This window comes from Phacochoerus africanus, chromosome 15 (assembly GCF_016906955.1).
Source record: "Phacochoerus africanus isolate WHEZ1 chromosome 15, ROS_Pafr_v1, whole genome shotgun sequence".
Classification (NCBI taxonomy): Eukaryota; Metazoa; Chordata; class Mammalia; order Artiodactyla; family Suidae; genus Phacochoerus; species Phacochoerus africanus.
In genome coordinates this window covers 107,005,338-107,017,948 of record NC_062558.1, presented here as the reverse complement: position 1 = coordinate 107,017,948, position 12,611 = coordinate 107,005,338, and the positions used below count along the sequence as shown (strand labels likewise).

The window sequence follows — 12,611 nt, the reverse complement described above, 5'->3', positions numbered from 1 at the left end:
CCTTCCACTAGATTTACAAGTTTAGTTACATCCACACCCTTTGATTTCTCTTCATTTTGTTGTTGTGGAAGAAGAGCTTTCCTTTTCTGTGAAGAAAATAATTCTGCCTGTATTGTGGCTCCCTTTCCTCTCCCCTTTGCAGGGATCCTCCTCAAATAATCATGCCCTCCTTTTTTTTTTAAACCTATATTCTCTCCCACCCTGCTGGCTCCTTTCCACTATCATCTGAACACACTCAATTCTATACATCTTAAAAAAATTTTTTCTGGAGTTCCCATTGAGGCTCAGTGGAAATGAAGCTGACTAGTATCCATGAGGATGCAGTTTTGATCCCTGGCCTCGCTCAGTGGGTTAAAGATCTGGCATTGCCATGAGCTGTAGTGTAGGTCACAGAAACGGCTCGGATCCTGCATTGCTGTGGCTGTGGTGTGGGCCCTTGTCTACAGCTCCTATTCTACCCCTAGCCTGGGAACCTCCATATGCGGTCCTAAAAAGACAAACAAAAAAAGACAAAATTTTTCCCAAATCCTGACCACTTCTGTTCACTTAATTTACATTTTACTCTTCCTCCCTTACTGGAGTAACTGTGACTCTCTCTCTCGCTCTTTCTCTCTCTATATATATATATGCCACATCCCAGACATGCAGATGTTCCTGGGCCAGCGACCTGAGCCACAGCAGTGACAACTCCCGATCCTTAAGCCCTTCAGCCATCAGGAAATTCAGAGTAATTATGTTTTTCAATAATTATTTTTTGTTCTTTCTCTTTCTTCCCTCCTTTCTCTCTCTCTTTCTCTCTTCCTCCCTCCCTCACTCCCTTCCTTCCTTTCTTTCTTCTTTCCTTCCTTCCTTCCTCCCTTTCTCCCTTTCTCCCTCTCTCTCTTTCTTCTTTTCTTTCATGGCCACACATGTGGCATATGGAATTTCCTGGGTGAGGGACTGAATCTGAGCCACAGTCGTTACATTCACCTCAGCTGCGGCAATGCCAGATTCTTAAGCCACTGCTCTAGGCTAGCGATTGCACCTGATACTTAACCTGCTGTGCCACAGCAGGAATTCTTGTCCCTCTTTTATATTCCTGTTTCTCCTTTCTTGCTTTCCTCTTGATCTGCAAATTCCTATTGGCACCTAACTATTTTGGGGAGGTTTCTCTTGAGATTACAGTTTACAATATGCATCGTTACATATTTACAATCTTCTTAAAATTAATACCATTAAATTTTGTTTGAAATGCAAGAACACTGCAGTCATATATGGCTATTGAACCTGCTCTACTTCCTTTATGCTACAGTTATCACATTTATAATATCTCTCTATATATTATAAACCTACCGTTAATGTTATAAATTTTACTTATAAAAGTTTGGCAAACTTTTCTGTAAAAGACCCGATAGTAAATATATAGACTTTGTGGACATATGGTTTCAACTCTGCCATTGTAGCATGAAAGTAACCATAGATACCACTTAAAGAAGTAGGTATAGATGTGCTCCTGTAATACTTTGTTTATAAAACAAGTGGAAGTCTGAATATAGAATGCTCTTTTAACAGGTTTTAATTTTTTTTTGCTTTTTAACATTTTAAATATTTCATCTTACTGTTTTTGCTAAGTAGCCAGCAGTCATTTGAATTATTATTCCCCTGTAGGTAATGTACCATTTTTTCTTTGACTACATTCAACTTTTCTCTGTATATTTGACTTACTTTTAGCTATAATGTTTTTAAGTTTGGTTTTGTTCTTATTTATTCTACTTATCTTTGTCTAAATTTGAGGATTTTTTCCTTCATTATTTTCTCAGATGTTTTTTGCTCTTTCTCTCTTCTCTTTCTTACAATTCCAATCACCTTATGTTATTTTTGAAAAGGTTCCTAAGGGTCTGTAATTTTTTTCTTTTCATTAGACTTGGAAAATGTCTATTGACTTATCTTTCAATTCACCAAGACTTTCTTTTGTCATATGCAAACCACTGTAAAACCCATGTAATAATTAACCTAATCAAATATAAATTTTAATTTTAAATTTTCCATTTGGTTTTTAAAATTTTTATTTTGATTATAATATTTATTAACATTTTATTTAATATGGAGAGTATTTTTTCTTTGACTATAATAATCTTTCAAAATACTTGTCTGTTTATTCCATTATCAGTGTTATTTTAGTGTTAGTATTGTTTTCCATTTTCTCTCATGTATAAGTCACATTTTGCTGGTGTCTGTGTGTGTGAGTCTGTGTGTGTATGTGCATGCACACATAATAATTTTGAATTTTATCCTAGTTATTTTTTAAAGCTTTATTGACGTATAGTTGATCACAAGGTCATGATAATTTTTACTGAACAAATTGATTCAGTTATACATGTACACACATCCATTCTCTTTGATTCTTTTTCCACATAGATTATCACAAAGTATTAAGTAGGGTTCTCTGTGATATACAGCAAGTTCCCACTGGACAATCATTCTATGAAACTCAGTGTGCATACGCCAGTCCCAAACCCCAGTCCATCCCCCCCTCCCTCCTCACCTGTTCCCTTTGGTAAACATAGGTTTTTCAAAGTCTGTGAGTCTGTTTCCATTCTGAAAATAAGTTCATGTGTATCCTTTTTTTTAGTTTCTACATATATGTGATGTTTGTTTTTCACTGTCTAACTTCACTTAGTATGATTTCTAGGTCCATTCATGTTCCTGCAGATGGCATTATTTCATTCTTTTTATGGCTGAGTAATATTCCATTGTATATATATACCACATCTACTTTGTCCAGTTCTCTGTCAAGGGGCATTTAGGTTGCTTCTATGTCTTGGCTATTGTAAATGGTTCTGCGGTAAACATTGGAATACATGGATCTTTTTGAATGATGGTTTTCCCTGGATAGATGCCCAGGAGTGGGATTGCTGTATCATATGGTACTTCTGTTTTTCATTTTTTGAGTAACTTTCATACTGATTTCCATAGTGGTTGCACCAATTTACATTCCCACCAACATTGGAAGAGGGTTCCCTTTTCTCCACACCTTCTCCAGCATTTATTATTTGTAGATTTTTTGATGATGGCCATTCTGGCTGGTGTAAGGTGGTACCTCACAGTAGTTTTGATTTGCATTTCTCTAATAATTAGTGATGTTGAATAATCTTTTCATGTGTTTTTTGGCCATCTGTATGCCATCTTTGGAGAAATGTCTATTTAGATCTTCTGCCCATATTTTTTTGATTGGATTATTTTTTCAATATTGAGCTGTAGGAAGTATTTGTATATTTTGGAGATTGACCCCTTGTCAGTTGCTTTATTTGCAAATATTTTCTACCATTCTGTGGCTTGTATTTTCATTTTATTTGTGGTTTCCTTTGCTGTGCAAAAACTTTGAAGTTTAATTAGGTCCCATTTGTTTATTTTTGTTTTAATTTTCATTACTCTAGGAGGTGGATCGGAGAAGATATTGCTGTGGTTTATGTCAGAATATTCAGCCTCTGTTTTCCTTTATATGTATTTCTTTTTATTATTTGATCGCCATGGCTAGGACTTCCAAAACTATGTTGAATAAAAGTGGGCAAGGGTGAAACCCTTGTCTTGTTCTTGATTTTAGCAGTAATTCTTTTACCTTGTCCCCATTGAGAATGCTGTTAGCTGTGCGTTTGTCATATATGGCCTTTATTAAGTTGAGGTAACTTTTCTCTGTGCCCACTTTCTGGAGGGTTTTTTTTAAAAAATAAGAAATGGATATTAGGTTTTGCCAAAAGCTTTTTCTGAATCTATTGAGACAATCATATGGTTTTTATTCTTCACTTTGTTAGTATGGTGTATCACACTGACTGATTTGTGGATATTGAAAAATCCTTGTATCCCTGGGGTAAATTCTATTTGATCATGGTGTATGATCCTTTTAATGTACTTCTGGATTTGGTTTGCTAGTATTTCGTTGAGTATTTTTCCATCTCTGTTCATCAGTGATGTTGGGTTGTAATTGTGTGTGTGTGTGTGGTATCTTTGTCTGGTTTTGGTATCAGGCTATTCCTTCTGAAATTTTTTGGAAGCCTTTCAGAAGAATAAATGTTTACTATAAATGTTTGATAGAATTCACCTATGAAGCCATCTGGTTCTGGATTTTTTGTTTGTTAGAAGTTTTTAAATCAGAGTTTCACTTTCAGCAATTGTGATTTGTCCCTTCATTTTTTTATTTCTTCCTCATTCATTCTTGCAGACTGTATCTTTCTAAGAATTTGTCCCTTTCTCTAGGTTGTCTTTTTTATTGGCATAGAGTTGTTTGTAGTAGTCTCTTATGATCCTTTATATTTCTGTGATGTCTTTCTACCTTATCTTTTTTCATTTCTAATTTTATTTATTTGATTCCTCTTTTTTTTTCCTTGATGAATCCGACTAAAGGTTAGTCAATTTTGTTGACCTTTTCAAAGAACCAGCGTTTAGTTTCATTGATATTTTCTACTGTTTTCTGCATTTTAATTTCATCTATTTCTGCTCTGATCTTTATGATTGCTTTCCTTCAGCTAGCTTTGGGTTTTGTTTGTTCTTCTTTATCCAAGTGCTTAAGGTGTAAAGTTAGATTGTGTATTTGAGATTTTTCTTGTTTCCTGAGATAGGCTTATATTGCTATAAACTTCCCTCTTAGAACTGCTTTTGCTGCATCCCATAGGTTTTGGATCATTGGCTCTTCATTGTCATTTGTCTCTAGGTGTTTTTTAATTTCCTCTTTGAGTTCTTCAGTAATCCATTAGTTGTTTAGTAGCATGTTGTTTTGCCAAGGCATGTATGTGTTTTTTGAAGTTTTTTTTTTCTTTTTGTTGATTTCTAGTCTTAAAAGTATTGTGGTCATAAAAGATGCTTGATAGGATTTCCATTTTCTTAAATTTATGGAGGCTTGATTTTGGCCAAGAATGTGATCTGTCCTAGAGAATGTTTCATGTGTTCTTGAGAAGAATGTGTATGCTGCTGCTTTTGGGTGGAATATTCTATGAATATCTATTAAATCCATGTGGTCTAATGCATCATTTAAGGCCTGTGTTTCCTTGTTGATTTTCTTTCTGGATGATCTATCCCTTGCTGTAAGATGGGTGTTAAAGTCCCCCACTATTATTGTGTTATTGTCAATTTCTCCTTTAAAGGCTGTTAATCATTACCTTGTATATTGAGATACTCCTATGTTGGGTGCATATGTATTTACAATTGTTATATTTTCCTTTTGGATTGATCCTTTGATCATTATGTAATGTCCTTCTTTGACTCTTATAACCATTTTTATTTTAAAGTCTGTTTTGTCTGATGTGACTATTGCTACTCCAGCCTTCTTTTGATTACTATTTGCATGGAATATCTTCTTCCATCTTTTCACTTTCAGTTTGTATGTATCCCTAGGACTGAAGTGGGTATCTTGCAGACAGCATAAAATATGAGTCTTTTTTTTTTTTTTTGTATCCATTCAGCCAGTCTGTGTCTTTCAGTTGAAACATTTATCCATTTACATTTAAGGTAATTATTTATATGTATGTTATTATTGCTATTTTGTTAACTGTTTTGGATTTTTTTGGTTGGTCTTTTTTCTTCCCTTCTTGTTTTCTTCCTTTGCAGTTTTATGACTATCTTTAGAGTTGTGTTTGGGTTGATTTTTAGTATTTATGTGCGTATCTACTATAGATTTTGGGGATGCAGTTTCCATGAGGTTTTGATAGGAGAATATAGATAGATAGGAGAATATATATATATATGAGATATATATATATTGATAGGATATATATAGATAGATAGGAGAATATATGTATATATATATTATTGATTTAAATTTCTGGTCTCTTAATTGTGAATGCATCTCCAGTACCCTACATCTGTACCTTTGTCTTTTCATGATTGCTCGTTTTGGAATCATATTTGTGTGTGGATGATTTCCTGCCTTTACTATACATTTACCTTTAATGTTGAGCTTTCTCATTTGTTATTTTCTTGTTTCCAGTTGTGGCCTTTTATTTTCCACCTAGAGAGATTTCTTTAGTATTTATTGTAAAGCCGATTTGGTGTTGCTGAATTCTCTTAGCCTTTGCTTGTCTGTAAAGGTTTTAACTTCTTCAAATCTGAATGAGAGCTTACTGGGTGGAGTATTCTTGGTTGTAGTTTTCTTCCTTTCATCACTTTAAGTATATTGTGCCACTCCCTTCTGGCCTGCAGAGTTTCTGCTGAGAAATCATCTGATAACCTTATTGGGATTCCCTTGTAGGTTATTTGTTGCTTTTCCCTAGCTACTTTCAATATTTTCTCTTTGTCTTTAATTTTGGTCAGTTTTATTAACATGTGTCTCAGGGTGTTCCTCCTTGGGTTTATTTTGTATGGTATTTGTTGTGCTTGTGGATATGAGTGAGTGATTTCTTTCCCATGTTAGGGAAGTTTTGGCTATTATCTCTTCAAATATTTTCTCTGGCCCTTTCTCTCTCTTTTCCTTCTGGCACCCCCTATACTGCAAATGTTGGTGCCTTTAAAGTTGTCCCATAGTTCTCTTGAACTGCCTTCATTTCTTTTCTTTTTTTCCCACTTTATTCTGTTCTGCATCAGTGATTCCACCAGTCTGTCTTCCACCTCACTTGTTTGTTCTTCTGCCACCTGTATTCTACTATTGGTTCCTTCTACTAAGTTTTTTATTTTGGTTATTGTATTTTGAATGTCTGCTTGTTTAATCTTTAAATCTTCTGTTTCTTTGTTCAACTTAAAAAAAAATATATCAACCTTTGCCTCCAGTTTTTTTCTGAGATCTTGGATCATCTTTACTGTCATTACTCACTCTAAAGTCTTTTCCATGGAGGTTGCTAATCTCCAGTTTACTTAGCTGTTTTTCTGGGGTTTTGTCTTGTTCCTTCATCCAGATCATATTTCTCTCTTTTCATTTTGTGTAGCTTTTTGTGTAGTCTCATTTACATAAGCTATAGACTTGTAACTTTTCTTGCTTCTGGTGTCTGCCACCTTGTGGCTGAAATTGATATAGGGGCTTCAGCAACCTGCAAGTTGTTGCAGGCTTCTTAGTGGGAGGGACTGGTGACTGTCTCCTGGCTGGTGGAGCTGAATCTTGTCCCTCTGGTGGTTAGGGCTTTGTCTCTGGGTGTGATTAGAAGTGGTTGTTTGCTTAGAAGGACTTTACACAGCCTGTTTACTGATGAGTGGGATTGAATTCCTACCTTGTTTGTTGTTTGGCATGGGGCTTCTCAGCCCTCGTGGCTGAGATTTTTTTTCCCAATAATGGCAGCCTCTGGGAGAGCTTATGCCAATGATTATTCCCAGTACCTCCACCTCCAATGTCCTGCCCCTATAGCAAGCCATAGCCACCCCCTCCTTTTACAGGAGACCCTCCAAAACCTGCAGGTAGTTCTGACTCAGATTCTTATGGAGTCCCTACTTTGTCCTGGGACCCAGTGAATATAAAGCCCCATGTGAGCCGTGCAAGAGTAGAGTCTCTGTTTCCTTCAGTCCAGTAGATCTCCTGCACACAAGCCCTGCTGGCCTTCAATGCTGAGTGCTCTGGGGGCTCCTCCTCTCAATGCCAGACCGGGGAATGTGACATGGAGTTTGGAACTCTCACTCCTCTGGGAGAACCTCTGTGATGTAGTTATTTTCCAGTCTGTGTGTGTCACTCACCCAGTAGGCATGGGAGTGCTTATATTGAGAAAGTACCCCTCCTGCCATTTCAGTGTGGCTTCTTCTTTGTCTGGGTGTAGGGGTCTTTTTTGATAGCTTCCAGTGTATTTTGTTGATGGCTGTTCACCAGTTAGTTGTAATTTTAGTGTTTTCATGAGAGAAGCTGAGCTTAAGTCCTTCTACTCTGCCATCTTGTCCCAATCCACCTATCAGTGTTTTGTTTTCTTTTTTTCTTTTCTCTTCTTTTCTTTTCTTAATGTTAATCTGTAATTGATGCATATTCTCTTCTCAGGGAAAAAAATTTAGGTGAAAAAAAAATGGCCTCAAATGGGGTTTTACTTTTAGCCCAGGCAGCTCCCAGAAGCCTAATGGTCACACCATTGTCCTGAGAACAAAGCTCACTTATATCGCCCTCTATATATCAGCCTTTTCAGGGATTTAAGGATGAGTACAAGGGCATACACTTGGGTCAGAAAAATACATGAAGAAATTGAAACCTTCCATTGATACCTGTTCTCCCCAACCAAGCTCCAGTAACTCCTTTATCCTCTGAATAGGGTAAGGATGGTAAGTGCTCCCTGAGTTTTTCTCAATTAAAATATCATTTGACTAACCCACTAGAAACTATCTCATTTTTTAAAAAATGTGACAGCCCCTAAAATAGTTAAAAAATTACCTGAAGTCAGTATTGTTAAAGAGATAACAAAAGGTTACAAAAAAAAATACTTTAAAAATTTTTTTGACTCTTCCTCCAGTCCCAGGTTTTTCTTGAATTCAGTCCTCAATGAGAAATCTTTCCTCAAAGAAAGAAAATACTCCTCTTCCTCACTGCCGTCCCACAGGGTCATGACAGAAAAGTACTGTATTTGTTTTCTCCTTTGCTCCTCAAAAGCATTTCAATCAAATAAAATTTTCCAAAATAAGGAATTATAGGAGGTAGATCCTTGGAAGGGAAAAAATTTATTGATGCCTAAGCAGGTAAGCCAGTATACTGTTCTCATCAGGCTCAGGCTCCATGACTGATTCTTCCAGTTTTGTTTTGAGACTCCCCCATCCTAACACATACCCCACAGCCACAGACATAACCATATAGATACACAAATATCCAAGAGATATTGTGTTAATGTTTAATATTTATGTCTTTCTTTTTCAGTGGTTCATTTAGATCTTACAGACAGGAACTACCCTGTACCCACATTACAGATGAGGATCAGCATGTGGACAGTAGAAGCAGAGTAGAGAGAATATTAGATAAATGTGTGCAGTGAACCTCAGGAAACTCTAGTGGAGGTTGGGTGTTCACTGGATATTGGGAGAATAGCAGGCTGTGAGAGGTCAGAGAAGGTATTCCAGGGACCAGGATGAGGTGAGCAATGCCCCAGAGGAGGGGAGTGGCAGATGACAGCACAGCAGCTGCCAGAGGGTCCTCTCTTCCTCACAGTGGAATGAAGCAGATCTGGTAGAAGGGAGGCACAGAAGCAAATCCATTGGCAACTGGAGTGGTGTCGATGTCCTTTGGATCAACCACAGATTTCAGGTTAAATTTCTGTAAAATTGTGGTCAGGAATAAAAACAGCTCCATGCGGGCCAGGCCCTCTCCCACACAAATCCGTTTTCCTGAAAATAACAGACCCAGGGGTTGGTTATTCTTCAAATAGCGTGTTTGTGACTGGCATGAAGAGAATACACAGTAACTATTTGGCAAATGATTGAATGGATGGATGGATGTGTGTGTGGATGGATTAATGGAAGACTAGCTGGATTGACAGAAGGACAGTAATGAAGATAGACAAACTTGTTAGCCACCCAAAGTCTTTATCTTAACAAACACCCTTCATTCAACAGTTATAGAGTACCAGTTATATGCTTATCACTTCAATAGGTAATCTTACATTATAGCTGCTCTTTTGGAATTTCAAATTTAAAACTATCTTTTTTTTAGAAATACCCTCACATTGCTTGTCCAGTGGATTGAAGGGAGAAGAATGGAGAGGAGGCTCATGTATCTGTGTCTCCTTTTCTACATCTGGTACAAAATTCAGCTAAAGATTTTTTCACTAGTGTATTTTCAAAAGACTTATATGATGATCTAGATTTTAAATTTTAAATTGATTATATGACTGTACTTATCAAACTCATCTGTCTTACAGGATACAGTGCCATGGCTTGACTTGTCTCTTCACATTCTGTTCCCAGTCTGATGTCCATGATCTTTCCTTCCATTAGTCACACCTTTTACTCTCAGCTCTAAGCCGATCCACTCTTCATTACCTTCCAACACACCAGCCATGTCAAGCTTTATCTCATGCTGTTCCTCTTGGCTGAGATGTACTTCTCTTTTACTTCCTTCCATTTCTAGGTCAGATATTGTGTTTCCTTTACACTCTTTGGTAATTCCCTCAGGTCTTAGATTCTTACTCTCTCTGGGTTATTCCCTTTATTTTATAGCTTGTTAAAATGTGAATTCCTTGAATGAAGGGCTCAGTTCTTGTGTCTTAGATCTACACTTGAAGCATGCATCAAGAGTCACAGAATAAACAAAGGTGACTCCATGGGCAGACACTCAGAGCACTCCTTTCAGGTATGAAGATCCAATAACCAAGACATAAGATCATGACTGGAGGAAGAGGATGATGCTCTGGAGTCACTGCATGGTATCCTACCACAGCCCCAGTATTCCCCCACCCTATATTTAGTTGAAAGTTCTCCTCCTCGATCTAGAGAAAATGTCCTATTCCTGTGGCTCATTACTTCCTTAAAAATGACCTTCCTTTTCTTCTTTCATTTCTCTATATCCCCTGTGCAGCAGCTCAAATATAATTTCTCTTATTAAAATGTTGCTTATTCCATCTTATGCCTCAATACGGAGTATGAATAATCAGGAAAGAGGTGGTTTCCACCTCTTGTCGCTGAGCAGTCTGTTATTCCCTCTCTCATAGTACTAGTTGTACCATATGACAAGTGTTTACTCCTTTCCTCCAGTAATTGGGATGTGAGCTTTAGGAGTGCCTATTTTATACTTCGACATACTTATGTCCCCATATCTCATCCTGTGGTGACAGGCAACAGATAGAAGATGATCAACAAAGTTATCTGACTTTGTCAGAACTGGTGAAGACAGTATAAACTCACTTTCTAGGAAGAGTTCTGGGTACTGCAGTGACGTATTTGGAGGCAGAATTCAATAAACCCACCTTCTAGCTTTCTTCTTCTGGAAGAACCAAATGACTTCCCAAGGCCCCACTGATGTGGCCCAACAATGAGGATGTATCAAGAGGTGGGAAAGTACATGGGCATTGCAAAGAGAAACTCTACTAGCTTGAGAGTGGGTACTGTGTACATTTTAGCTGATTTCATGAAGGTGTTTTGTTCCCCGAAGCACCAAAAGAAATGAATTTCTGTTACCTGTTGAGAAAGGCATGAAGTAGTCACTCTTCTTAAAGTTACCACTCTCATCTAGGAAATGGCCAGGGTCAAACACTTCTGGGTTGGGGAATGCTTTGCAATCATACAGCACAGAAGTCAAAGATGTTAATATTGTTGTGCCCTGGAATGAACAGACAAAGATAAACTGAGTTATTAAGAAGTTACAGAGCTAGAAGAAATGTTGGACATTACTTAGTCCAGTCTCTTTGATCCGTAGATGGAGAAACGGTGGTCCAAAGAAGTGAAGTGAAATTTCCAGGCAGACAGACCAGATAATAAACAAGGATGAGTTTAAGGTCAGTAGTTTCTAAATGCTGAACATGGGGAAATTAGCTGGTTCAAACAGGAGAGTGAGAGAACTTTATGGGTGATGTTTTATATTTTATGTCTTGATTGATGTGTGGTTATATGACTGTACTTAAATACATATTAAGTGCATATGACTATACACTTAAAATGCTGAATTTTAATTTACATAATTTATACCTCAGCTAAAAATTAGGATAATACATTGTCACAAAAGCATATATGGTGAAATTTCCCTCCCACTAACCAAGAAATCCCATTTAAACTTCTTAGAAATATTCATTCCCATGAGTTATATGTGCTCCCAGTAAATGTGGCCATCCAGAAATGATGTTATATGTTTTTATGTTTGAATGCACAGAACATTTCACTTTCCTCCTGGCCTTACCTAAATCACAAGTAGTCTATTGCATCTGGACTTTTTTTTTTGTCTTTTGTCCTTTTAGGGCCACACCCACAGCATTTGGAGGTTCCCAGGCTAGAGGTCTAATCGGAGCTACAGCTGCCAGCCTATGTCAGAGCCACAGCAACACTGAACTGAGCCACATCTGCAACCTATACCATAAGCTCACGGCAACCCTGGATCCTTAACCCACTGAGTGAGGCCAGGGATCAAACCACAACCTCATGGTTCCTAGTTGGATTTGTTTCCTCTGTGCCATGATGGGAACTCCTGGACTTTTTTTTTTTTTTTGTCTTTTCGCCATTTCTTGGGCCACTCCCGCGGCATATGGAGGTTCCCAGGCTAGGGGTCTAATCAGAGCTGTAGCCACCGGCCTACGCCAGAGCCACAGCAATGCAGGATCTGAGCCGCATCTGCACCCTATACCACAGCTCATGGCAATGCCGGATCCTTAACCCGCTGAGCAAGGCCAGGGACTGAACCTGCAACCTCATGGTTCCTAGTCGGATTCGTTAACCACTGCGCCACGACGGGAACTCCCTCCTGGACTTTTTAATAAGATAATTTAATATTTAATAATATAACTTGTATTAGTATTTATTAAGATTATTTGTGTACTGTCTCATATCGACAAATATACCTCTGCCTTATTTATGCTGCATAATATGAATGCTTTTATACTATTCATAATCATTAGGTACTTTGCAGTATTTCTTTATTCAAGCAATTATGTGATGAAGGAAATTTTAGACATTCATGCATTTGTATGCTGAATTTGAATTCTTGCATTATATTTTGTATTTTAATAGACTATCAAATTATCCTATAAAATGGGTATATTAATTTATAA

The 12,611-nt window shown here is 37.4% G+C and overlaps 1 protein-coding gene and 1 long non-coding RNA gene across 4 annotated transcripts in view; one reads left to right on the top strand and one right to left on the bottom strand.

Annotated features, from left to right (window-relative positions):
* LOC125116214 (uncharacterized) overlaps positions 1 to 12,611 on the top strand; it is a 74,176-nt gene that overhangs the window by 30,580 nt on the left and 30,985 nt on the right. For all 3 annotated transcript variants that reach the window (XR_007132281.1, XR_007132282.1, XR_007132280.1), the window contains exons 4-5: positions 641 to 727; positions 8,052 to 11,348. This is a non-coding gene — a long non-coding RNA (uncharacterized LOC125116214). The remainder of the gene's footprint in view (positions 1 to 640; positions 728 to 8,051; positions 11,349 to 12,611) is intronic.
* Positions 9,062 to 12,611, bottom strand: part of LOC125116213 (cytochrome P450 2C42) — a 30,824-nt gene continuing 27,274 nt past the window's right edge. The window contains exons 8-9 of the mRNA XM_047761236.1: positions 11,032 to 11,173; positions 9,062 to 9,243 (exon numbers count right to left, since the gene is read on the bottom strand). Coding sequence (XP_047617192.1) covers positions 9,062 to 9,243; positions 11,032 to 11,173 — 324 coding nt within the window. The remainder of the gene's footprint in view (positions 9,244 to 11,031; positions 11,174 to 12,611) is intronic.